At 47.1% G+C, this 27,838-nt stretch overlaps 2 protein-coding genes across 3 annotated transcripts in view; one reads left to right on the top strand and one right to left on the bottom strand.

The window, feature by feature from the left end:
* LOC140428680 (uncharacterized) overlaps positions 1-27,838 on the bottom strand; it is a 195,157-nt gene that overhangs the window by 9,830 nt on the left and 157,489 nt on the right. Inside the window, exon 1 of one of the 2 annotated variants that reach the window (XR_011948828.1) lies at positions 6,203-6,354. The exons of the other annotated variant lie outside the window; for it this stretch is intronic. The gene's annotated coding sequence lies outside the window, so the exon portion shown is untranslated. Of the gene's footprint in view, positions 1-6,202; positions 6,355-27,838 lie in introns of those variants that run through there. 2 annotated transcript variants of the gene reach the window in all.
* Positions 6,310-27,838, top strand: part of eif6 (eukaryotic translation initiation factor 6) — a 122,383-nt gene continuing 100,854 nt past the window's right edge. The window contains exons 1-2 of the mRNA XM_072515409.1: positions 6,310-6,483; positions 27,752-27,837. Of these exons, the coding sequence (XP_072371510.1) occupies positions 6,377-6,483; positions 27,752-27,837 (193 nt within the window). The 5' untranslated portion in view covers positions 6,310-6,376. The remainder of the gene's footprint in view (positions 6,484-27,751; position 27,838) is intronic.

Below are 27,838 nucleotides of genomic sequence, written 5' to 3'. Positions count from 1 at the left end.
CTCCCTCGGTCACCAAACTCTTACTATAGCACTCAAATGCACCAAATTCAGCACTCCCTCGGTCACCAAACTCTTACTATAGCACTCAAATGCACCAAATTCAGCACTCAGTGCAAACAAAGTCTGCACTGTAGGGGATCACTTTTATACTGTGAATCTAGCCTCTGAAAACTGGCCTAATCCAATTAACTAATTAACAAGCTCCAGCTGCAAGTGCCTACAAGTAGAAGCCTGTTTAAAGCTGATTGAAAATTCACCTTCTTCTAAACTAAACAGCAACTTTTAAGTTAATTAACTAAATAAAAGAAAGACTAAACTTTAGATAAAAATGAAGCCTTATACTCCCTCGGTCACCAAATTCTTACGATAGCACTCAAATGCACCAAATTCAGCACTCAGTGCAAAACTTCTACCACCTAGAAGGACAAGAGTAGCAGATGCACATCAAATCTAAAAGGAATCAAATTGTACAGACAGCACGGCATCTACTTTAGCAGCAGAAATGTCACGGCACACTCAACGATGTTGACCCTGCAAAGACCCCTCACTGACATCTGGGGCTTGTTCCAACATTGGCAGAGCTGCCAGACATCCTGACATTGTCTGTAAGACATGATTTGGTGAGCGCGACTGAGATTGACCAGATCCCAGACACCACATCACTATTCCTGAGTATGCCCTGTCCCACTCACAGGACAGACCCAACAGTGGTGACAAAAGATATGTGGTGCCATCGGGTCAAACATGGTGAGGGAGCCAACACGGGGAAAAAGCAAACGTGATTTTGTCCTCATCAATCCATTTGACACAGGTGCAGCTATGAACTGCTGTCCATAGACTACAGCTCCGACTTCCACACCAGTATCCCGACAAGACTTATAACCAAACTCTGCAATCTTGGACTTGACCCCTCCCTGTGCAGCTGGATCCTTGACTCCCTCACCAACAGACCTCATTCTGTCAGGATAGGGAACAGCACCTCCACCACAATAGTCCTCAACACCGGGGTCCCGCAAGGATGTGTGCTCAGTCCTCTACTGTACTCCCGATACACACACGATTGTGTGGCAAGATTTAACTCCAACTCAATCTATAAGTTTGCGGATGATACGACTGTGGTGGGCCTTATCTCAAACAACGACAAATCAGACTACAGGAGGGAGATAAATCACTTGGTTGCATGGAGTACCGAAAACAAACTCTCTCTAAATGTCGGAAAGACCAAGGAGTTAATCATCGATTTCAGGAAGCATAGCACGGCACACACTCCCGTCTGCATCAATGACTCAAAAGTGGAGATGGTCAATAGCTTTAAATTCCTGGGGGTCACCATCACCAACATTCTGTTCTGGTCCACTCACGCTGACACAACAGTCAAGAAAGTCCAACAACGTCTCTATTTCCTACGGAAGCTAAATAAATTTGGCATGTCTGCATCGACTCTCACAAACCTCTACAGATGTGCGATAGAGAGCATCCTATCCGGCTGCATCACAGCTGGTACGGCAACTGCTCGGCCCAAGATCGCAAGAAGCTGCAGAGTGTGGTGAACTCAGCCCAACCCACCCTCATACAGATTCTGTCTACATCTCCCGCTGCCTCAGGAAGGCAGACAGCATTGTCAGAGACCCCTCCCACCCAGGCATTGCCTTCTTCCAGACCCTTCCATCAGGCAGAAGATCCAGAAATCTAAAGACTCCACATCCAGACATAGGAACAGCTTTTTTCCCACAGCTACTAGACTCCTCAACGACTCTCCCTCGGACTGATCTGTTCCCTGTAAGAACACTATTCACGACTCCCTATGCTGCTCTTGCTCATGTATTGCTTTGTTTGGCCTCTTGTTCCGCACTATAACCAATCACGGTTTGTCAATGTACCATTTGTCAATGTTCTTCGTTGATTATTCTTTTTGTCTACAATGTACGTTACTGTGTATGTTCCCTCGGCCGCAGAAAAATACTTTTCACTGTACTTCGGTACATGTGACAATAAATCAAATCAAAATCAAAAATCTGTCCATGAAGGTATCTGTAGGAGTGACCACCGAACAGTCCTTGTGGGAAAGAAGTCATGTATTCATACCGAGTATACCCTCCATCGTGTTGTGTGGCACTAGCACCGTGCTAAATGGGATACACTTTGAACAGATACAGCAACTCCAGACTGGGTATCTATGAGGCGCTGTGGGCCATCAGCAGCAGCAGAATTGTATCAACCACAATCTGCAATCTCATGGCCCGGCATATCCCCCACTCTACCATTACCACCCAGCCAGGGGGTCAACCCTGGTTCAATGAAGAGTGCAGGAGAGCGTGGCAGGAGCAACACCAGGCATACCGAAAAATGAGGTGTCAACATGGTGAAGCAGAACACAGGACTACTGAACCATCTGCAACTGTCTTCAGCCAGAAATGCTGAGTGAATATTAATTTTGACCTCCTCCAGCATCACAGATACCAGTCTTCAGCCAACTCGGGATGGTCAATGAGATTTAGATTTATTGTTCTGCGTACAGTCCAGACAGATCATTCCATCGTGAAAAAACATAGCACATACATAAATACGCAAAGTTAATACATAGACATCAGATGAAGCATATGGAGACATAAAAGAGAAAGGTTATAGATAATGTTAGTGTTAGAATTATGTTTTAAAAGGTTAGTACGGTTATAAGAGATGTAGGAAAAGGATCTGTGGGAGAGAGCTCGCAGAGAGTCGCTCCAGAGCCATCTTGAAGAAACAATAATTGCAGCGCTAGCCAGCGGCACCCGCATCTCATGAATGAAGATCTATTGTAAAACCCTCGATAAAGTCATCAACAGTACTATCAAGAGGCACTTACTCTGCAATAACCGGCTCAGGGACGCTCAGTTTGGGTCCTGCTATGGTCACTCAGCTCCTCACCTAATTACAGCCTTGGTTCAAACATGGACAAAAGAGCTGAATGCCGGAGGGGAGAGCCGTGGCACAGTGGTACTGTCACCGGAGTAGTGATGCAGAGACCCAGGGGACCCATGGGATCTGGGTTCAAATCCCACCATGGTAAGTGGTGGAATTAAAAGTCTGAGTAATGATGCTGATGAAACCATTGGCGATTGTTGCAAAACCCGCCTGTCTGTTAGGGAGGGATGTCTGCCGCCTTTCCCCGGTCTGGCTGGCCTGTCACCGCAGAGCATGTGCTTGGCTCAGGTCGGGGATCATTGGGGACAAAGAGTAGCCCCAGGCTGGATGGTGAGCAAGGTCAGTACAGTTATATACTGTACACACAAAGACATTCCCCGTGAAACACTCGCTGTTACTGATGATTAGTGATTACTGACTGATTACTGATTATTGATTCATGGAATCATAGAATTTACAGTGCATTCGGCCCATAGGGTCTCCGCCAGCCCCTGGAAAAAGCACCTTACTTAAGCCCACACCTCCACCCAATCCCCGTAACACAGTAACCCCACCTAACCTTTTTGGACACTAATGATCATGGCCAATCCACCTAACCTGCACATCTTTGGAGACTTGTGGGAGGAAACCGGAGCACCCGGAGGAAATCCTCACAGACACGGGGGGGGGGGGAACGTGCAGACTCCGCACAGACAGTGACCCAGCGGGGAATCGAACCTGGGACCCTGGAGCTGTGAAGCAATTGTGCTAACCACTGTGCTACCGTACCACCCTGATTATTGATGAGTAAAAACTGACTGATTTACTGATTAATTATTGATTGATTACTGACTGATTATTGATTACTGATTGATTGATTTACTGATTAATTATTGATTGATTACTGGCTGATTATTGATTGATTACTGATTGATTAATGACTGATTACTGACTGATTACTGATTGATTACTGATTGATTATTGATTGATTACTGAGTGGTTACTGACTGATTACTGATTGATTACTGACTGATTATTGATTGATTACTGACTGATTATTGATTGATTACTGAGTGGTTACTGACTGATTACTGATTGATTACTGACTGATTATTGATTGATTACTGACTGATTATTGATTGATTACTGACTGATTACTGACTGATTATTGATTGATTACTGATTGATTACTGACTGATTATTGATTGATTACTGACTGATTATTGATTGATTACTGACTGATTACTGACTGATTATTGATTGATTACTGATTGATTACTGACTGATCACTGACTGATTATTGATTGATTACTGATTGATTACTGACTGATTACTGACTGATTATTGATTGATTACTGATTGATTACTGACTGATCACTGACTGATTACTGATTGATTACTGACTGATTACTGACTGATTATTGATTGATTACTGATTGATTACTGACTGATCACTGACTGATTATTGATTGATTACTGATTGATTACTGATTACTGACTGATTATTGATTGATTACTGACTGATTATTGATTGATTACTGACTGATTACTGATTGATTACTGACTGATTATTGATTGATTACTGACTGATTATTGATTGATTACTGATTGATTACTGACTGATTATTGATTGATTACTGATTGATTACTGACTGATTATTGATTGATTACTGATTGATTACTGACTGATCACTGACTGATTATTGATTGATTACTGATTGATTACTGACTGATTACTGACTGATTACTGACTGATTATTGATTGATTACTGATTGATTACTGACTGATCACTGACTGATTACTGATTGATTACTGACTGATTACTGACTGATTATTGATTGATTACTGATTGATTACTGACTGATTACTGACTGATTATTGATTGATTACTGATTGATTATTGATTGATTACTGACTGATTACTGACTGATTATTGATTGATTACTGACTGATTACTGACTGAGTATTGATTGATTACTGACTGATTATTGATTGATTACTGACTGATTACTGATTGATTACTGATTGATTACTGACTGATTACTGACTGATTATTGATTGATTACTGATTGATTACTGACTGATCACTGACTGATTACTGACTGATTACTGACTGATTATTGATTGATTACTGATTGATTATTGATTGATTACTGAGTGGTTACTGACTGATTACTGATTGATTATTGATTACTGACTGATTACTGACTGATTGATTGATTACTGACTGATTACTGACTGATTATTGATTGATTACTGACTGATTATTGATTGATTACTGACTGATTACTGATTGATTACTGATTGATTACTGACTGATTACTGACTGATTATTGATTGATTACTGATTGATTACTGACTGATCACTGACTGATTACTGACTGATTACTGACTGATTATTGATTGATTACTGACTGATTACTGACTGATTATTGATTGATTACTGACTGATTATTGATTGATTACTGACTGATTACTGATTGATTACTGATTGATTACTGACTGATTATTGATTGATTACTGACTGATTACTGATTGATTACTGACTGATCACTGACTGATTATTGATTGATTACTGACTGATTACTGATTGATTACTGAGTGGTTATTGATTGATTACTGACTGATTATTGATTGATTATTGATTGATTACTGACTGATTATTGATTGATTACTGACTGATTACTGATTGATTACTGATTGATTACTGACTGATTACTGACTGATTATTGATTGATTACTGATTGATTACTGACTGATCACTGACTGATTACTGACTGATTACTGACTGATTATTGATTGATTACTGATTGATTATTGATTGATTACTGAGTGGTTACTGACTGATTACTGATTGATTATTGATTGATTACTGACTGATTGATTGATTACTGACTGATTATTGATTGATTACTGACTGATTATTGATTGATTACTGACTGATTACTGATTGATTACTGATTGATTACTGACTGATTACTGACTGATTATTGATTGATTACTGATTGATTACTGACTGATCACTGACTGATTACTGACTGATTACTGACTGATTATTGATTGATTACTGACTGATTATTGATTGATTACTGACTGATTATTGATTGATTACTGACTGATTACTGATTGATTACTGATTGATTACTGACTGATTATTGATTGATTACTGACTGATTACTGATTGATTACTGATTGATTACTGACTGATCACTGACTGATTATTGATTGATTACTGACTGATTACTGATTGATCACTGACTGATTATTGATTGATTATTGATTGATTACTGAGTGGTTATTGATGACTGATTTTCTTGCCTCTCTGTGTCCACAGCACTTGAATCCGGGCATCCTCAGACGGAAGTAAGCCTGTGTCTGTTTCCGGGTTAAAGGGGACGGCGGTCAAAGCGGATGATTGGCTGTGACGGATCGGAAGTGAGGTACCGGGAGGGAGCACGTGGCCGGGTGAGTGACCTCTGACCCTTCCCCGCCATGGCCGTCCGCGTCTCGTTCGAGAACAATAACGAGATCGGCTGTTTCAGCAAACTGACCAACTCGTACTGCCTGCTGGCCGTGGGCGGCGCGGACAACTTCTACAGGTACCGGGGGGACAGGCCGGGGGCCGGGGTGGGGGAGGCCCGGGGGCCGGGGCCGGGGTGGGGGAGGCCCGGGGGCCGGGGTGGGGGAGGCCCGGGGGCCGGGGTGGGGGAGGCCCGGGGGCCGGGGGGGGACAGGCCCGGGGGCCGGGGGCCGGGGGCCGGGGGGGGAGGCCGGGGGGGAGGGCCTGGGGGGGGGGGTGGTGGGAGGGCCGGGGGGGGGGGGGGGGGGGGGGGGGGGGGGGGGCGCTGAATGGCCCCCGTCTCGTCCAGAGCCGCTGTATTGTTGGTTGGGGAGCTCGCACATGGGGGGCTGAGGGATTTAACTCCCACCAGGGGGGTCGATGCTACCCTGGGCATGGTGACCCAGGATGAAATTCTTTCCCCTAGGAGGGGTGGAATGATGGAGGGAGCGTGGGGCGGACTGAGTGGACAAGGCGACCGGCTGAGATGCATCCAGGAATATCGAAGGAAGGTAGAATGGAAATTGGAGGGGTGCTGACCACAATCCTCCGTCTTCACGGGACTCAGCGGAGGGACTGGAGGACATTGTAACGACAAGTCCAAGTCAATTTAACTTTGGTGGGAAATCCTCTACAAACAGTAGTTAGGGACAAAATTAATTGTTTCTTGGACAAATGCAATTTAATTAAGGAACGGTAAGAAGTCTTACAACACCAGGTTGAAGTCCAACAGGTTTGTTTCAAATCGCTAGCTTTCGGAGCGCTGCTCGTTCCTCCGGTGAATGAAGAGGTAGAGGGAATCTTCATTCATCGGAGGAAGGAGCAGCGCTCCGAAAGCTAGTGATTTGAAACAAACCTGTTGGACTTCAACCTGGTGTTGTAAGACTTCGTACTGTGCCCACCCCAGTCCATCGCCGGCATCTCCACATCATAATTAAGGAAAGCCAAAGTGGCACAGTGGTTAGCATTGTTAGTTCACTGGAACCCTGGTGCTGTGAAGCAACAGTGCTAACCACTGTGCTGATGTGCCGCCCATATGTTAGGTGAATAAAACACTAGTATTGTCTCATTCTGGGAAAGCACACTCTGAAAAATATGGAGGCATAGGGGAGCGTGCTGAAAAGATTTACGAAAATGGCTTCAGGGATGAGGGACTTTAGTTACGTGGATAGATCCTGTTATATTCTTAAACTGAGACCATTCCCCTTCAAGTGAGAAGATATTTGACAGGTATTCAAATACGAGGAGTATGGCCAGAGTAAACTGAGAGATACTGGTGTAAGGAATGAGAACCAGAGGCAAAAAAATAAACTCAGTAACTACAAACCAGTCAGCCTGACCCGACCCAGGAGCGCCCAAGGAGGGAACAGACCATGGGACCCAGCCCAGCCTGCCTCAGGAAGCCCCATCCCAGGACCCCTGAAATGGCAGAGACCCCGCGCGAGGACCCGAACGCGCTGCAAGGTATTCCCGTGCCCACAGAATGCTGGGACCCATCTGGATTGCAAATATGCCTGCCCAGCAACCCCTCTACCTCAACCAGCGCCCGGGACTCTGCCAGATGCAACCTCGGAAGTCAAACCTCGGAAGGCGACGGGCCCGGACGGGATCCCTGGTTGTGCACTCCGAGCCTGCGTGGACCAGCTGGCAGAGGTGTTTGTGGACATCTTTAACCTGTCCCATCTCCACTCTTGAGGTCCCCACCTGCTTCAAGAAGACCACCATCATACCGGTGCCAAAGAAGAACCAGGCAATGTGCCTCAATGACTACAGTCCAGTGGTCCTGACTTCAGTCATAATGAAGTGCTTCGAGAGGTTGGTCATGAAGCGCATACCGCTGCAATTGGTCCACAGCAGATGCCATTTCCTTGGCCCTACACTCATCCCGAGAGCATCTCGCCAACAAGGACTCTTACATCAGACTCTTATTTATTGACTACAGCTCTGCCTTCAACACCATAATCCCAGCCAAGCTCATATCAAAATTCCAAAACCTAGGACTTGGCTCCTCATTCTGCAACTGGATCCTCGACTTTCTGACCCACAGACCATAATCGGTAAGAATGAACAACAACACCTCCTCCACAATAGTCCTCCATACCGGGGCCCACGCAAGGCAGCGTACTTAGGCCCCGACTCTACTCCCTGTACACACACGACTGCGTGGCAAAATTTGGTTCCAACTCCATCTACAGTTTGCTGATGACATGGCCAGAGTGGGTCGGATCAGAATACAGGAGGGAGATAGAGAACCCAGTAGAGTGGTGCAGCGACACCAATCTCTCCCTCAATGCCAGCAAAACTAAAGAGCTGATCATTGACTTCCGGAAGCAAAGTACTGTACACACCGCTGTCAGCATCAACGGGGCCGAGGTGGAGATGGTTAGAAGTTTCAAATTCCTACGGGTGTACATCTCAAAATCTGTCCTGGTCCACCCACGTCGACGCTACCACCAAGAAAGCACAACAGCGCCTATACTTCCTCAGGAAACTAAGGAAATTCAGCATGTCCACATTAACCCTTACCAACCTTTACAGATGCACCATAGAAAGCATCCTATCGGGCTGCATCACAGCCTGGTATGGCAACTGCTCGGCCCAAGACCGCAAGAAACTTCAGAGAGTCGTGAACACCGCCCAGTCCATCACACGAACCTGCCTCCCATCCATTGACTCCATCTACACCTCCTGCCTGGGGAAAGCGGGCAGCATAATCAAAGACCCCTCCCACATTACTTACTCACTCTTCCAACGTCTTCCATCGGACAGGAGATACAGAAGTCTGAGAACACGCGCGAACAGACTCAAAAGCAGCTTCTTCCCCACTGTTACCACACTCTCAAATGACCCTCTTATGGACTGACCTCATTAACACTACACCCTGTATGCTTCATCCGATGCCAGTGCTTATGTAATTACATTGTATATGTTGTGTTGCCCTATTATGTATTTTCTTTTCTTCCCATGTACTTGATGATCTGTTAAGCTGCTCGCAGAAAAATACTTTGCACTGTACCTCGGTACACGTGACAAACAAATCCAATCCAATCCTGACCTTGAAATAAACTCAGTAACTACAGAACATACACTCTGATATTGAAATAAGCTCTTTCAAATCATTCAATATTCAATGTAGAGGGCGGCCCTGACCTCTACAAGAAAGCCAGATATGATATACAGAAATCCATCAAAGATGCTAAAAGACAGTACCGGACCAAGCTCGAGTCCCAGGCTAGCCACACGGATCCCCGCCGTCTATGGCAAGGTCTGCAAGACATAACGCGCTACAACATGAAGGCATGTAAAATCGTCAGATCCAACGCACCCATCCCTGATGAGCTCAACGCATTCTATGCCCGCTTTGAGCAAGAGGTCAGTGAGAGTGAGCCCTCCACCCCAGAAGCCGCAGATGAACTTGTATCTGAGATCACTATTGCAGACGTCCGAGCAGCCTTTTCGAAGGTCAACAAGCCTCTGGCCCGGATGGGGTACCCGGACGAGCACTCTGGTCTTGCGCGGATCAGCTGGCGGGGGTATTTGCAGACATCTTCAACCTCTTTACAACAATCTGAGGTCCCTATCTGCTTCAAAAGACGACCATCATCCCTGTACCAAAAAAACGTCAAGCCGCATGCCTTAATGACTATCGTCCAGTGGCTCTGACATCCATCATTAAGTGCTTTGAAAGGTTACTCAAGGCATGAATCCACTCCAGCCTCCCGGATTGCCTTAATCCGCTACAGTTCGCCTCCCGCTGCAACAGGTCCACCGCAGACGCCACCTCCATGGCCCTGCACTCTACCCTGGAACACCTAGATAACAAAGACACCCATGTCAGACTCCCGTTTATCATCTACAGCTCAGCCGTCAACACCAACATCATTCCTACGAAACTCGCCTCCAAACTCCTTGGCCTCGGCTCCTCCCTCTGCAACTGGATCCTGAACTTTCCAACTCACAGGCCACAATCAGTAAAGATAGGCAACAACAACTCCTCCATGATCATCCTCAATACTGGTGCCCCACAAGGCTGTGTCCTCAGCCCCCCTACTATACTCCTTATACACCTATGACTGTGTGGCCAAATTCCCCTCCAACTCGATTTTCAAATTTGCTGATGACACCACCGTAGTGGGTCGGATTTCAAACAATGACGGGACAGAGTACAGGAATGAGATAGAGAATCTGGTGAACTGGTGCGACGACAATAATCTCTCCCTCACTGTCAACAAAACGAATGAGATTGTCATCGACTCCAGGCAGCGTAGTGGGAACGAAGTAGAAAGGTTCGAGAGCTTCAAGTTTTTAGGTGTACAGATCACCAACAGCCTGTCCTGGTCGCTTCTCTCTTTCTCCCCCCCCCCCCCCCCCCCCCCCCCCCCCCCCACCTATAATTCCCGCTGCCTCGGAAAGGCAGCCAGCATAATTAAGGACCCCACGCACCCCGGACATACTCTCTTCCACCTACTTCCTTCAGGAAAAAGGTACCAAAGTTTGAGGTCACGTACCAACCGACTCAAGAACAGCTTCTTCCCTGCTGTCATCAGACTTTTGAATGGACCGACCTCGTATTAAGTTGATCTTTTCTCTACATCTTGCTATAACTGTAACATTATATTCTGCAGTCTCTCCTTCCTTCCCTCTGTATGGTGTGCATTGTTTGTAAAGCATGCAAGAAACAATACTTTTCACTAAACTAATACATGTGACAATAAATCAAATCAAATTAAACTAACTACAGACCAGTCAGCCTGACATTGAAATAAACTCAATAATAATGCTCTTTATTATTGTCACAAGTAGGCTTACATTAACACTGCAATGAAGTTACTGTGAAAAGCCCCTAGTCGCCACATTCCGGCGCCTGTTCGGGTACACTAAGGGAGAATTCAGAATGTCCAAATTACCTCATAGCACGTCTTTCGAGACCAAGAGACATCAGAGCAGAATTAGGCCACTCAGCCCATCGAGTCTGCTCCGCCATTCAATCATGACTGGTCTTTTCTCATCCCCATTCTCCTGCCTTCTCCCCATAACCCCTGATCCCCTTATTAATCAAGAACCTATCTATCTCTGTCTTAAAGACTCTCAGTGAATTGCCCTCCACAGCCTTCTGCGGCAAAGTGTTCCACAGATTCACCACCCTCTGGCTGAAGAAATTCCTCCTCATCTCCGTTTTAAAGGATCGTCCCTTTAGTCTGAGATTGTGTCCTCTGGTTCTAGTTTTTCCTACAAGTGGAAACGAGTCACGCAGTATCCTGTGAGTTTCAATAAGCCCCCCCTCCCCACTTATTCTTCTAAACTCCAACAAGTACAGACCGAGTCCTCAAACGTTCCTCATACGATAAGTTCTTCATTCCAGGGATCATTCTTGTGTACCTCCTCTGGACCATTCCAAGGCCAGCACATCCATCCTTAAATACGGGGCCCAAAACAGCTCTCAATACTCCAAATGGGGTCTGACCAGAGCCTTATACAGCCTCAGAAGTACATCCCTGGACTTGTATTCTAGCCCTCACGACATGAACGCTAACATTGCATTTGCCTTCTTAACTGCCGACTGAACCTGCACATTAACCTGAAGAGAATCGTGAACAAGGACCCCCAAGTCCCTTTGTGCTTCTGCTTTCCGAAGCATTTCCCCATTTCGAAAATAGTCTATGCCTAGATTCCTCCTTCCAAAGTGCATAACCTCACACTTTTCCACATTGTATTTTATTTGCCACTTCATTGCCCACTCTCCTAGCTTGTCCAAGTCCTTCTGCAGCCCCCTTGCTTCCTCAATACTACCTGTCCCTCCACAGATCTTTGTATCATCTGCAAACTTAGCAACAGTGCCTTCAGTTCCTTCTTCCAGATCATTAACGTATATTGTGAAAAGTTGTGGTCCCAGCACCGACCCCTGAGGCACACCACTGGTCACCGGCTGCCATCCTGAAAAAGACCCCTTTATCCCCTCTCTCTGCCTTCTGCCAGTCAGCCAATCCTCTAACAATGCAAGGATCTTGCCCTTAACACCATGGCCGTTTAACTTATTTAACAATCTCCTATGTGGCACCTTGTCGAAGGCCTTCTGGAAATCTAAATAAATCACGTCCACTGATTCTCCTTTGTCTAACTTGCTTGTTACCTCCTCAAATAACTCTTAACAGGTTTGTCAGACACAACCCCTTTGACAAAGCCGTGCTGACTCAGTCCTATTTTACCATGCACTTCCAAGTGCTTCGCGATCTCGAATTTAATAACAAACTCTTACCAATGATCAAAGTCAGGCTAACTGGCCTATAATTTCCCGTCTTCTGCCTCCCTCCCTTCTTAAACAGTGGTGCTACATTAGCCACTTTCCAGTCCTCTGGGACCCTTCCTGCCTCCAGTGATTCCTGAAAGATCATCACTCATATTCTGTTCCTCTGCCATTTCTTTGTTTCCTATTATTACTTCTCCAGCCACGTTTTCCAGTGGTCCAATGTCTATTTTTGCCTCTTACCTTTTTACATATTGAAAAAATCTCTTTGTATCTTCCTTTATATTACTAGCTAGCTTGCACTCATACTTCATCTTCTCCTCCCCCCCCCCCCCCCCCCCCCATTGCTTTTTTAGTTGTCCTCTGCTCGCTTTTGATCCCCAGTCCTCTGGTCTCCCACTAATCCTCGCCACTTTGTATGCTTTTTCTTTAGCCTTTATGCTGTCCTTGACATCCCTCGTCAACCAAGGCTGCCTTGTCCACCCCTTAACATGTTTTCTCCTCCTTGGGATGAATTTCTGTTGTGCCTCCCTAATAACCCCCAAAAACTGCTGCCATTGCTGTTCCACTGTCATTACCCTTATTTAATTGTAATACTGTTACATCTGATTGCAGATTCTCCCTCTCAAACTGCAGGGTGAATTCTATCACATTGTGGTCACTGCTCCCTTAGGGTTCCTTCTCCTTAAGTTCCCTAATCAAGTCTGCCTCATTACACATCACCAAATCCAGAATTGCCTGTTCCCTAGTCGGCTCTGTCACCAGCTGCTCCAAAAAACCATCTCTTAGACATTCCACAAATTCCTTTTCTTGGGATCCACTACCAACCTGATTTTCCCAGTCCACCTGCTTTTTGAAGTCACCCATGATTATTGTAATATTGCCTTTTTTATCTGCCTTTTCTATTACTTTCTGCCCCACATCCTGACTACTGCTAGGGGGCCTGTACATAACTCCCATCAGGGTCTTTTTACCTTTGCGTTTCCTCAACTCTACCCACAGAGATTCTATGCCTTCTGATCCTATATCGCTCCTTGCTATCGATTTAACTCCATTCCTTGCTAACAATGCAACCCTGCCCCCTTTGCCCACCTGCCTGTCCTTTCGATAGGACACATATCCTTAGATATTTAGATCCCAGCCCTAATCCCCTTGCAGCCACGTCTGGGTGATGCCCACAACATCATACCGGCCAATTTCAATGTGCGCAACAAGCCCATTTACCTTGTTCCGTATACTGCGCGCATTTGGGTACAACACCCCCGGTCCTGCACTGTACCCTGTACTGTGGCCCTTTTTGATTTTTGACTATGGCTTCTCTGCCTTACACTTTCCCCCTTACTGTCTTTTGTTTTACTTCCCTCCGACTTCCTGCATTGGTTCCCATCCCCCTGCCACAACTTGTGGGAGGAAACTGGAGCACGCAGAGAAAACCCACGCAGACACTGGGAGAATGTGCAGACTCCACACAGACACTGACCCAAGCCGGGAATCGAACTTGGGACCGTGGCGCTGTGAAGCAACAGTGCTAACCACTGTGCTAACGTGCTGCCTGTGACTCCAGGCCCACAGCAATGTGGTTGATTGTTAAATGCCCCCTGAAATGGCCTAGCAAAACACTCGGTTGTATTCAACTGCTACGCAAACCCACAAAAAAGGAATGCAACCGGCCGGACCACCTGGCATCGAACCAGGCACCGGAAACGACAACTGGAAACTCAGCACTGTTGACCCTGCAAAGTCCTCCTTACTAACATCTGGGGGCTTGTGCCAAAGTTGGGTGAGCTGTCTCACCGACCTAGTTAAGCAACAGCGTGACATGGTCTTACTCACTGAATCATACCTTGCAGACCATGTCCCAGACACCATTACCACCATTCCTGGGTATGTCCTGTCTCACCGGCAGGACAGACCCAGCAGAGGTGGTATACAGTCAGGAAGGAATTGCTGTGGGAGTTCTCAACATCGACTCTGAACCCCATGAAGTCTCATGACTTCAGATTAGACATGGGCAAGGAAACCTCCTGCTGATTACCACGTACCGGCCACCATCAGCTGATTAATCCAGACTCCTCCATGTTGAACACCACGTGGAGGAAGAACTGGGGTTGGCAATGACGTAAAATATGCTCTGGGTGGGGGGACTTCAATGTCCATCACCAAGACTGGCTCGGTAATACCACCAGCGACCAAGCTGGCCGGGTCCTAAAGAACATAGCTGCTCGTGGGGAAAATGCTTGAATCCATTATCAAGGACTAGCGGAACATCTAGAAAGCAGTGGCAGGATCAGTCAGCATGGATTTATGAAGGGGAAAATCATGCTTGACAAATCTGTTGGAATTCTTTGAAGAGGTAACCAGTACAGTCGACAAGGGGGAGCCAGTCGATGTGGTATATTTGGACTTTCAGAAGGCGTTTGACAAAGTCCCGCATAAGAGATTATTGTGCAAAATTAACGCGCATGGGATTGGGGGCAATGTATTGAGGTGGATAGAAAACTGGTTGGCAGAGAGAAAACAAAAGAGTAAGGATTAATGGTTCTTTTTCAAATTGGCAGGCAGTAACTAGTGGGGTACCACAGGGATCGGTGCTGGGACCCCAGCTATTCACAATATATATTAATGATTTGGATGAGGGAACAACATGTAACATCTCAAAGTTTGCAGATGATATTAAATTAGGTGGGAGGGTGAATTGTGACGAGGATGCAGGGATCCTACAGCAAGATCTGGACCGGTTGGGCGAGTGGGCAAACCAATGGACAAGTGTGAGGTTATTCATTTTGGAAACAAAAACAGGAAGGCAGATTGCTCCCTGAATGGTTGTAAATTGGGAGAGGGGAGTGTGCATCGGGACCTGGGTGTCCTTGTGCACCATTCGCTGAAGGTAAGCATGCAGGTGCAGCAGGCGGTAAAGAAGGCTAATGGTATGTTGGCCTTCATTGCGAGAGGTTTCGAGTATAGGAGCAGGGATGTGTTGCTGCAATTATACAGGGCCTTGGTGAGGCCACACCTGGAGTATTGTGTGCAATTTTGGTCTCCTTTGAGGAAAGATGTTCTTGCTCTCGAGGGAGTGCAGCGAAGGTTTACCAGACTGATTCCAGGGATGGCGGGACTGTCATATGTGGAGAGATTGACTAGGTTGGGATTGTTCTCGCTGGAGTTCAGAAGAATGAGGAGGGGATCTCATAAGAGACTTATAAAATTCTAACAGGACTGGACAGGGTAGATGCAGGGAGGGTGTTCCCAGTGGTGGGGCATGTCCAGAACCAGGGGTCACAGTCTGAGGATTCAGGGTAAACCATTTCGGACAGAGATGAGGAGACATTTCTTCACCAAAAGAGTGGTGAGCCTGTGGAATTCATTACCACAGGAAGTAGTTGATGCTAAAACTTTGAATATATTCAAGAGGCGGCTGGATATAGCACTTGGGGAGAATGGGATCAAAGGCTATGGGGAGAAAGCAGGATTAGGCTATTGAGTTGGATGATCAGCCATGATCGTGATGAATGGCGGAGCAGGCTCGAAGGGCCAAAAGGCCTCCTCCTGCTCCGATCTTCTATATTTCTAGACCGGGACTGCAGCAGGTGATGAGGGAAAATACTTGACCACCTCCTCACCAATCTGCCTGCTGCAGATGTATCTGTCCATGACCGTATCGGTAGAAGTGACCACCGCATAGTCCTTGTGGAGTGCCGTCTTCACATTGAGGGTGCCCTCCATCGTGCTGTGTGGTACTACCACCGTGCTAAACGGGATAGACTTCAAACAGATCGAGCAACTCCAGACTGGGCATCCATGAGGCGCTGTGGGCCATCAGCAGAATTGTATCAACCGCAATCTGCAACCTCATGGCCCAGCATATCCCCCACTCTACCATTACCACCCAGCCAGGGGGTCAACCCTGGTTCAATGAAGAGTGCAGGAGAGCGTGGCAGGAGCAACATCATTCATACTGAAAGCCTGGTGGAGATGCAGCACAGGATTACTTGTGAGCCAAACAGCATACGCAGCAAGTAACCAACAGAGCTCAATGATTCCACAAGAAACGCGTTAGATCTAAGCTCTGCAATCCTGCCACATCCAGCCATGAATGGTGGTGGACAATTAAACAACTCACTGGAGGAGGAGGCTCCACAATATCCCCATCCTCAATGATGGAGGAGCCCAGCACATCTGTGCAAAAGGCAAGGCTGAGTCATTCGTATCAATCTTCAGCCAGAAGTGCCGAGTGGATGTGGGAGGGAACTTTCGATATTTAGGCATCCAGGTGGCGTGGAAGTGGGAGCAGCTGCATAAACTGAATGTGGGGCGGCTGGTAGAACAGATGAGGAGGGGATTTTCGGTTCGGAGGTGGGGCGCACTCCCAGTGTCGTTGGCAGACAGTCCTCCTGAGATTTTTTGTTTTCCAGAGTCTCCCAATTTTTATTCCCAAGGCATTCTTTAAAAATGTGAATGCAGAGATCTCTACATTGTATTGGTGGGTAAAACCTCGCAGGTGAAAAAGGTGCTGCTGGGGGGGTTGGGGCTGGCTCTCCCGAATTTCATCAACTATTACAGAGCGGCGAATATTGCGATAGGAAGTGTGTAGTGGGGGAGGGGTCGGTATGGGAACAGGTGGAGGCGGCCTCATGTAAGGACACTGGTTTGGGGGCATTATTGACAGCACCTCTGCAGTTCTCACCGGCTCGGTACTCCACAAGCCCCTAAGCGGTCGCAGCCCTGAGGATATGAGGACAGTGGAGGCAGCATGTGGAATTAGAGGGAGCATCAGTGTGGGTGTCGATATGTGGTAATCACCATAGATTCATAGATTATCATGGAGTTCCAGTTCGCTCTGGGGCGGGGGGGGCTGGATGGGATGTTTCGGAGATGGCAGCAGGCAGGGATGAAGATCAGGGATCAATAATGATGATCATTGCTTAATGTCTGTTACTGTGAAAAGCCCCTAGTCGCCACATTCCGGCGCCTGTTCAGGGAGACCGGTACGGGAATTGAACCTGCGCTGCTGGTCTTGCTCTGCATTACAAGCCAGATGTTTAGCCCACTGTGCTAATCCGGCCCCTATTTGGGGATCCCTTTATTGATGTGGGTTTCCCGAGCCTGGAGGAGCTGAAGGAAGAGTTTGAATTGCCGGGGGTGAATGGATTCCGATAACTGCAGGTGAGGGATTTTATGCGGAGGCAGGTTTTGGCCTAACTGTTTTCTTCTTTCTCTCTCTCCTCCTCCTCCCCCCCCCCCCCCCCCCCCCCCCAAGGGTGTTGAGAGCAGGAGCAGGAGAGGGGAAGGTCTCCGATCTGTAAGGAGCTGGTGGAGTGGGAGGGAGCCTCGATAGGGGAGGTGAAGAGAAAGTGGGCAGAAGAGGTGGGTGGGGAGTTGGAGGCCAGATTATGGGAGGAGGCCCTGAGGAGAGTTAATGTGTCCTCGTTGTGCGCCAGGTTCAGCCTGACACAATTTAAGGTGGTCCACAGGGCTCACATGACTGAGGAGGTGGAGGATAGGTGTGGGAGCTGTGCGGGGGGGTGGTGGTGGTGTCCTCCGATGTTTCATATGTCCATGTGTTTTGGGCGTGTCCGAGGCTGAGGGGTTTCTGGCAGGTGTTTGCTGACATCATGTCCGAGGTTTTACAATATCCCTTTGAACCAGAATAAGGAGAGATTGAATTTTTTTGAGATACTAAGGAACAGTGGCGTTCCAAAGATTTTGGGGTCTCTGTAGACCAATCACTAACATATAATACTCCGGGTCAAAGAAGCTAAAGTGTTTGTGTTTATATCGAGAAAACTAGAATACACAAAGGAGAGGCAGTCATGATGCAGACATACAAAGCCCTGGGTGAACCACGGTTCTGGATATCACACCTTGGAACGGATATATTGTCCTGGACGGAGGGTAGTGAAGATTCATCCGAATATTACCAGGGCTTCAAGGGTAAGAATAGAAGAGAGATTTCACACACGCAGCCCTGCATTCGTGGGCAGCACGGTAGCATTGTGGATAGCACAATTGCTTCAAAGCTCCATGGTCCCAGGTTCGATTCTGGCTTGGGTCACTGTCTGTGCGGAGTCTGCACGTTCTCCCCGTGTCTGCGTGGGTTTCCTCCGGGTGCTCCAGTTTCCTCCCACAGTCCAAAGATGTGCAGGTTAGGTGGATTGGCCGTGATAAATTGCCCTTAGTGTCCAAAATTGCCCTTAGTGTTGGGTGGGGTTACTGGGTTATGGGGATAGGGTGGAGGTGTTGACCTTGGGTGGGGTGCTCTTTCCAAGAGCCGGTGCAGACTTGATGGGCCGAATGGCCTCCTCTGTAAATTCCCAGGAATAAAGACGGTTTAGGGGTGAATCAATTGAGGTGTTTAGGATTTGAAAGGAATTGAGGGGAGATTGGGAGAAACATTTTCTGCTGGCGAGTCAGTCTACAACAAGGGGGCGTCGTCTTTAAATCTGAGCCAGGCCAACAAGCCAACGAGGAGAGAAGTTAGGAAACCTTTCTTCCCAAATGGTGGCAACAGCGTGAAAATTATGTCATTCATCAAAGCAGTCAATTAATAATTCTTAACCTGAGATTGACGTTCGTCAAGGGTGTAAATGGAGCCATGGTGGGAAGGTGAAGTTAAGACACCAATCTGGCACAATGGCAATGCAGGCTTAAAGGGCTGAATGGCCTCCTCCTCTTCCTGCATTCTTATCGCATGAGTTGTGTTTGACCCCAAGATATGGAAAGTAAAGATCTGTGTCTAACTCGTTGCACCCAGTCGTCCTTGGCCTTTCAGTCTCTAGTAGCAGAGAATGAGTGCAGGGATAGTTTGGGGTGAAGTGAGAACCATTTCACCCCCTCGGAGTAACAAAGCCATTAATTCCCCCTGCAGATACTGTGACTGAGTGCCTCTTAAAGTGCTCGTTTCCAGAGCACCCTATTTAGATATTTTAAAATATTTACCAAACAATAGTGTGTTTGAGCAAATTGCTTCCTCTGATGGAAGCACACAGTGCACAGTCTGCCTGTGATCTACTGTGGGTGTGTCCATGGTGCAGTGAGATCCAGTGATCTGACTGCTCACTCAGTCCAAGCATTGCACTGGCATTTCACATTCTAATGACCATCCCAGAGACTGCATTTCATCCTCCTGTTATTGCTGCATGTCTTGGGATAACATCTTCAGATAATGTGGAGGATTAAATAGGTTTGCATTTACCTGTGTCTCTCTTACCCCCCCCCCCCCCCCCAAAACAGTGTGCACATGTTGAGCCTAAACAGCTGCCTCATGCTCTTCAACCACAGGGGCTGCACATCTGGATTGGGAGAGATCTGAGATTACATTACCAGCTAAGACAAATTCATGGCATTAGAGGCAACTTTGTATATGAATGAGAAACTGCTGGGATGCAGCGAGCAAAGTTGGGGTAGAAAGTCTGAAGGCCTCAGACTGTCAGGCAATGACAAGCGATGTCTGTCTCCAAGGGTCCTGTGCCAAGCCTCTGCTTGTACCTGAAGAGAGCAGTGACCTGGATTTAGGAATGGATGGCAGTGTATCCCAACTTAAGCTGGAAGGTATTCTGATGAAACAGAATTGCAGGCACGTCTGGCATCAGTGAGTGGGTGTATTTATAAAAAAAAAAAAGGGTATGGACTCGTTGCAAGAACAGCCATGTGAGATTACAGGATACCGAGAAGCAGCAGCATGGCAGTTACATGGGGCCAGATCTATCACTTCAAACAGTGTAGAATTTAAAGCAAAGCATTGGATTTTGCGATGGTCAGATCTCTACAGTATAATGTTCAGTTTGAAACGGTTATGTATCAGTCTTTCGTGTGCCCTGCCATAACTGGCCAGGCGGATACCTGGGATAAAGGGGCTGTGCCACCGCACAATAACCTGTGAACTCTGCTGTAAAGTAATTGGCAGGGTCAGTATTGGAGTCCAGAATCACACTCTCAAAGAGCTGAGCATGTACAGCATCTTGCCGAAGGTCAAAGATACAAAAAACCATGGTGGTGTTTAGCAGGAAGTGATGGTATGGAGGGATCTGGAGAAAGAACAGAAACAGATGGAGGAACAGCCTGGGTGGGCTGAATGGCTGGATCTATCCACATTGTGCGTCACTTTGAACTGGAATGTAAAAGCAGTGTATTGGTGCCCAACATTCGCTCTGCTGCTTTGATAGATGCCCCATAGCTGTCACTAAAACGGCATTGAGGAGGAGGACTGGTGATGTATCCCAGCCTACAAGCGTTTGTTAAGGTTGTGGTGTGTTGCTTTAGATCAGTACCTGTGCACTGCCACATTCACCATGCTTGGGCCGCCTCCTCCTGTCCCTAATCTACAATTCCGAGTCCGGTTATGTTATATTTTATTTCTGTCCGATTCCATATATTACAAATTCCAGATACAAATTGCTTTAAAACCAACATTTCTGCTGATTTACAATGGCTGGTGCCACTGAATCTCATCCATTAGTTCAGTGATGACTAATGGGCCAACTTCGCTGCTCAAATGCCAGATTTATTATGCAAAATTGTAGAAGTAGTGCCTTGGGATTGCACTCTGTTGTTTAGTCGTATAGAAATAATCAGTAAACTTAATGAGAATAACCTCTCCCCTGTCCCCTAACACCTACATTGTCACGGCATCAGCCCATGTATCACTCACAACAGACCAGCCGCGTCATGTTGACCGTTATCCATGCAGCTGCGTAACACTGCCTTCAGGACGGGGGCGAGGGGGCTAATTGGAGAATCTATCATCGAAGGGAAATGTTCCCACCCTCTTATCTCAGTTTACCATGGACTGCTCTCTGCTAATCATCTTGAAATATCTCACTGATATATCTCACTAATATATAAGGGGTAGCATGGTGGTTAGCACTATGGCTTTACAGTGGCAGGGTCCCAGGTTCGATTCCGGCTTGGGTCACTGTCTGCGGAGTCTGCACATTCTCCCCGTGTCTGCGTGGGTTTCCTCCGGGTGCTCCGGTTTCCTCCCACAGTCCAAAGATGTGCAGGTTAGGTGGATTGGCCATGATAAATTGTCCTTGGGTTAGACGGGGTTGCTGGGTTACAGGAATAGGGTGGAGATGTGGGCTTAAGTGGGGTGCTCTTTCCAAGAGCCGGTGCAGACTTGATGGGCCGAATGGCCTCCTTCTGCACTGGACATTCTGTATTGATCCATTGCTCAAATGGCTGTGGGGTTCAGGGCTGTTGGATGTGATTAAGTTGTGATATTTTTCTTTGCTCCCCTGCGGGTGCAGTTTCCTGTCACACTCCCAACTATTCTCCAGTGTGCCCAAACTAGCAATGTTGACAGTTTATTATTATTTTTGTCCCCACTGGGGTTGACGCTTTCTGCAGTAGGAATCTGAATAATGCTTGGAAGACGAGACAATGACCATCTCCATCAAGAGGGAAGTATTGCCCCATGATGCTCAATGGCATTACTAAATCCAAAATCCCCACTTCCAACATCCTGGATGGTTACCATTGATCAGAAACTGAGCTGGACTAGCCGTATAAATACTGTGGCTATAAGAGCAGGTCAGAGGCTGGGAACCTGTGGCAAGTAACTCCCCTCCTGACACCCCACCCCCAAGAATAGCCTGTCCACCATCTACAAGGTACAAGTCAGGAGTGTGATGGAATACTCTCCACTTGCCTGGGTGAGTGCAGCTCCAACAACACTCCAGAAGCTCGACACCATTCAGGACAAAGCAGCCCCGCTTGATTGGCACTCGATCCACAAATATTTACTCCACCACTGAGGCACAATGGTAGCCTTGAGTACCATCTACACGATGCACTACAGCAACTCACCAAGGTTCCTTAGGCAGCACCTTCCAAATACTCAACCTCTACCATCTGGAAGAGCGAGAGCAGTAGACACATGGGAACATCGCAACTGCAAGTTCCCTCCAAGTCACTCGTCATCCTGACATAGAAATATATTGGCTGTTCCTTGCTGTCACGGAGGAGAAATTCTGGAACTCCCTCCTTACCAGCACAGTACTGCATAGACTTCAGTGGTTCAAGAAGGAACCTCACCACCACCTTGTCAAGGGCAACTGACAGTAGGCAATAAATGCTGGCCTACCCACCCCTCGTGAAAGAATTTTAGAAGTGATGCCACAGAATGGTGGAGGACAGATGATGGGGCCGTGATTCTTTCCTGCTCCTTATGTCTCTCCCTCTGTGCACCCCTTCCCACCACCCTGCATCACCTCCGGCTCTTTGGATCAGGAACAACAACTCAACTCCTCTGCCTCCATCCAAATCCCTGTTGAGGTGAAGAATCAGAGAGCCAAGTGTTGACCTGAACACTTTACAAAAATCACCATTATATCCGTATCCTGGGAACCAGTTTAATGTGCAACATTACTGTGACGTTAAACTGGGTTTTAGCACTTGGAAACTGGTAAGTGCTGATGGAGTGTGGGATTGGGGGTTAACATTTAGGATTGCCTCCCAGGGTGTCACCTTTTGAACCAATGCGATCCATGTGGTGTAGGTACACTCAAGAGTGCTATTAGAAATAATTTCTCAGATTCTAGCTCCGTAACCGAAGGAATGGGTGGTGTGGGCAGTAGCCAGGGCCGGATTAATTGTTTCTGAGACTACTGAAGGAGGTCAGGGAGGAGATAGCAGATGCTCTTTGATGATTTTCCATTCCAATCTTCAATAGATACCGGAGGACTGGAGACATGCAGGGGTGGCATGTGGCACAGTGGTTAGCACTGGGGACTGCAGTGCTGCGGACCGGGTTCGAATAACGGCCGTGGGTCACTGTCCGTGTGGAGTTTGCACCTTCTCCCCGTGTCTGCCTGGGTTTCACCCCCACAACCCAAAGATGTGCAGGTTAGGTGGATTGGCCACACTAAATTGCCCCTTTAATTGGAAAAATAAATAAATAATTGGGTACTCTAAATTTATTTTCGAAAAAAGACTGGAGAAATGCAGACGTGGTTCCATTGTTTAAAAAGAGATCGAAGGAAATGCCAATTATAGACCAGTTAGTCATGCGTCAGTGATGGGCAAATTAGTAGAATTAATCCTGAGAGACGGGATTAACTGTCACCATAGAAAGGCATGGACTAGTCAGGGATAGTCAGCATGGATTTGTTAAAGGAAGGTCGTGCCTCACAAATTTGATTGAATTCTTTGAGAAAGTGACAAGAAGGGTTGATTAAGGTTCTCTGAGACCACCTCCGGTGCACACCCCTCCAACCTTCTCGCCCATACCTTTGCCAACACTTTCTTCCCCATTTTCTGCAGCGAGATGGGCCTATAGTCCCATCCAAAGATGTGCAGGTTAGGTGGATTGGCCATGATAAATTGCCCTTCGTGACCAAAAAGGTTAGGAAGGATTATTGCGTTACGGGGATAGGGTGGAAGTGAGGGCTTAAGTGGGTCGGTGCAGACTCGATGGGGCGAATGGCCTCCTGCACTGTATGTTCTATAGGACTGGCACTCCAGTGGCCCTTCTCCTTTGGGAGCAACTAAATCGCCTGCACCAGCGTAGCCAGCAGATTCTCCTCCACATACCCAGAAGCTGGGGTGGCCAACATATGGCTCGCCTTCTCCCCTTACTGCAACCCCCCGCGTGCCCGCCGCAGCCGACCTACTGCCCTTTCCACCGTCGACTGCCCCTCCAGCCTCTTTTCCCTTCCGCCAGCAACTCCTTCATGGGGGCCACAGAGTACCTCCTATCCACCTCCACTATCTCTTCCAACGATTGCCACTTCTCATTTCTCCCTTGGACCACGGCTTTCGATAGTCTCCCAGAACGTGGCTGCCAATACCTCCCCATTCTGATTGAGCTCAACATAAGTCTTAATCGTCACTGCTACATTCCCGCAGAACTCATTATCAGCCGCAATCGCTCCAAACAACCTCTTTATGAGTCTGGCGTCACCCTGCTCACACTCTGGCTGAATGAAGATTGTTGCGAATGCCTCAGCCTTGACCTTTGCACTGTGTGCTGGGCTCCTCCAGCATTGAGGATGGGGATATTGTGGAGCCTCCTCCTCCAGTGAGTTGTTTAATTGTCGTCCACCATTCACGGCTGGATGTGGCAGACTGCAGAATTTAGATCTGACGCGTTGGTTGTGGGATGGGTTAACTCTGTCTATCTCGTGTTGTTTGGCACACCGATTGACACCATTTTTAGGTATCCCTGGTGCTGCTCCCGCATTTTCATTGAACCAGAGTCGATTCCCGCAGCTTGATGGGAATGGGAGAGTGGGGAAAAGCTGGGCTGCAGGTTTACAGATTGTGGTTGTATACAATCCTGCTGCTGATGGCACACAGCAGCTGATTGCTTGATCTGTTTGAAATCTGTCACATTTAGCATGGTGGTAGTGCCGCACAACACAATGGTGGTTATTCTCAATGTGAATACAGGACTTTGTCTCCACAAGGTCTCTGCAGTAGTCACCCCTGCCGATTACTGTCATGGGCAGATGGTGAAGATGAGGGCAAGTTAACTTTTCCCTCTTGTTGGTTCCCTCACCACCTGCCGCAGACCCAGTTTAATAGCTAGGTCCTTAGTACTCGGCTCGCTCAGTCAGCAGTGATGATACTGAGTCACTCTTGTTGATGGGCATTGAAGTTCGACAGTCCAGAGTCAATTCTGCATCCGTGTCCCCCTCGGTGCTTCCTCCGAGTGATGTTCAACATGGAATACTGGTTCATCATCTGATGTGGGGAAGACAGGATGATATGTGGTAATCAGCAGGACGTTTCCATGTCTGTTTGACCTGATTCCAGAGCCTCAGTGCGGTCTGGTGTCGATGTTGAGGACTTCCAGGGCAACTCCCTCCGAACTGTATACCACTGTGCTGCCACCTCTACTGGGTCTGTTTTGCCAGTGGGACAGAACATACCCAGGAATGGTGGCAGTGGTGTCTGGGACATGGTAAGATATGGCATGAGCATGGCAGTGTCAGGCTATTGGTCTAGGCTGTGAGACAGTTCTCCCAATTTCAACACAGGGCCCCAGATTTTAGTGAGGACGGCTTTGCCTGGTGGACAGGGCCAGGTTTGCCATTGTTGTTTCCAGTCTCGAGGTCGATGCTGGGTGATTCGCCTGGGTTCATTCCCTAGACTTTGTAGTCATTTTTGACACACAGTGGCTTGCTCAGCCATTTCAGAGGACAATTAAAGAGTCAACCACTTGGCTCAGCGTGCTCCCCCAGATCCCTGAAAAACCAAAGCTCGAACTCGGCTGTGAATATATTCAGTGGTGGAGCATCCACAGCCCTCGGGTTTGAACATTCCAAACAATTCACAACCCTGAGTGAAGATATTTCCCCTCATTACAACCCCAAATGATTGGTCCTTTCCCCTGAGATTGGGCCCCCAGATACCCCAAGCTGGGGAAACGATCTATCTCCCCTGTTGAGCCTCTGCAGAATTATTAACCAATCCAGACAATATCCGCTATGGTTACTCATCCTCTTATCATCAGCCCTTGCATCCCAGAAACCGCATCCCAGGAACCAATCTAGTGAATGTTCACTGAACTGTCTCCACTACAATTCTATCCTGTAATGTGGAGAGCAATACTATACACACTGCTCTGGGTGTAATCTTACCTATACAGTCGTAATAAGACCCCTTTTTTTTTTTTTTTTTTTTTTCCCTGTACTCTAAGGTAAGATAGCCTATCGTCTGTCACAAGTAGGCTTACATTAACACTGCAATGAAGTTACTGTGAAAAGCCCCTAGTCGCTACATTCCGGCACCTGTTTGGGTACACAGAGGGAGAATTCAGAATTCTAAGCTGGTACGGGAATTGAACCCGCGCTGCTGGCCTTGTTCTGCATCACAAACCAGCTGTCTAGCCCACTGAGCTAAACCAGCCCTGTTCCCCTTAACAGCCAACATGTCATTTGCCTTCCTAATTGTTTCTGCAGGCTTACTTTGTATTCCTTGTATGAGTACCATCCAAAACACAGTCTTAACATTTATAAGTTTGATGCAATTTTTTTAAAAAATCCACTTTTCTATTAATTGCAAAGGCAATAACCTCACGCTTGCCAACACCGTGTACCATCTGCCACCTTGTTGCCCACTCACTTCACCTGTCTGTTTCTCTGCGGTCTTTGTGTCCTCCTTGCAGCTTTCCACCTAACTTTGCCTTGTCAGAAAACATAGACCAAGAGCAATGTATTTAAGACATTAATGTAGGGGCTGGTTTAGCACAGTGGGCTAAATCGCTGGCTTGCAATGCAGAACAATGCCAGCAGCGCGGGTTCAATTCCCGTACCGGCCTCCCCGAACAGGCTAGGGGCTTTTCACAGTAACTTCATTGAAGCCTACTTGTGACAATAAGCTATTATTATTATGTAGATTGTACATGGCTACGGTGCCAGCATTGATCCATGCGGCACTCCACCAGTTTACAGCCTGCCAACTTGAAAATGTCTTATTTATCTCTACTCCCTGTTTGTTAACCAGTCATCTCTACTAATGTGTTATCCCAACTCCATGGGCTCTTGCATATTTTCCTTGTGTGTGGCATCTTTTGGAAATCCAAGTATACTGCATCTAATGATTCTCCTTTATTCACCCTGCTAGCTCTGTCCTTTAATTTCCCTTTCATCAAACCATGTTCACTTTGTCTGATCATACTATGATTTTCTAAATGCATTGTCCAAAAGTTGAGGTTAGGTGGGGTTACTGGGTTAAGGGGATAGAGTGGTGGCCTGACTCTAGGTAGGATACCCTTTCATAGGGTTGGTGCAGACTCAATGGGCTGAATGGCCTCCTCCTGCACTGTTGTGATTCTACTCTACTGAGCCAAAATTCTTTCTCCGATCAAGCATTGGGTGGAGTGTTGAGAGTATGAGGGGAAGTTGTGATGCTAGCACTAGCAACCTTGGTGATGAATGGAATCCTGGGTTTGGCATTCCGTTCTGGTGCCCAAGGTTTCACATGACTGTGAAAAAAGGTTGCCTGAGGAATTCCTCTTTGAGTTCACTTTGTACAAACCCATTCCTCTATATTGTATGTTGGTCAGAATAATGTGTTAATCAGCGTGGTAGAGCTTGCTGCTAACAAGTTGTTTTGTTTTCAGTGTCTTTGAAGGGGAGTTGTCTGAGACTATTCCCGTGGTCCACGCCTCGATTGCAGGATGCAGAATTATCGGAAGGATGTGTGTCGG

This window comes from Scyliorhinus torazame, chromosome 8 (genome assembly GCF_047496885.1).
Source record: "Scyliorhinus torazame isolate Kashiwa2021f chromosome 8, sScyTor2.1, whole genome shotgun sequence".
In the NCBI taxonomy this organism is placed as follows: domain Eukaryota; kingdom Metazoa; phylum Chordata; class Chondrichthyes; order Carcharhiniformes; family Scyliorhinidae; genus Scyliorhinus; species Scyliorhinus torazame.
Note: the sequence above shows the minus strand (reverse complement) of the source record. Positions and strands in the feature narration are given on the sequence as shown.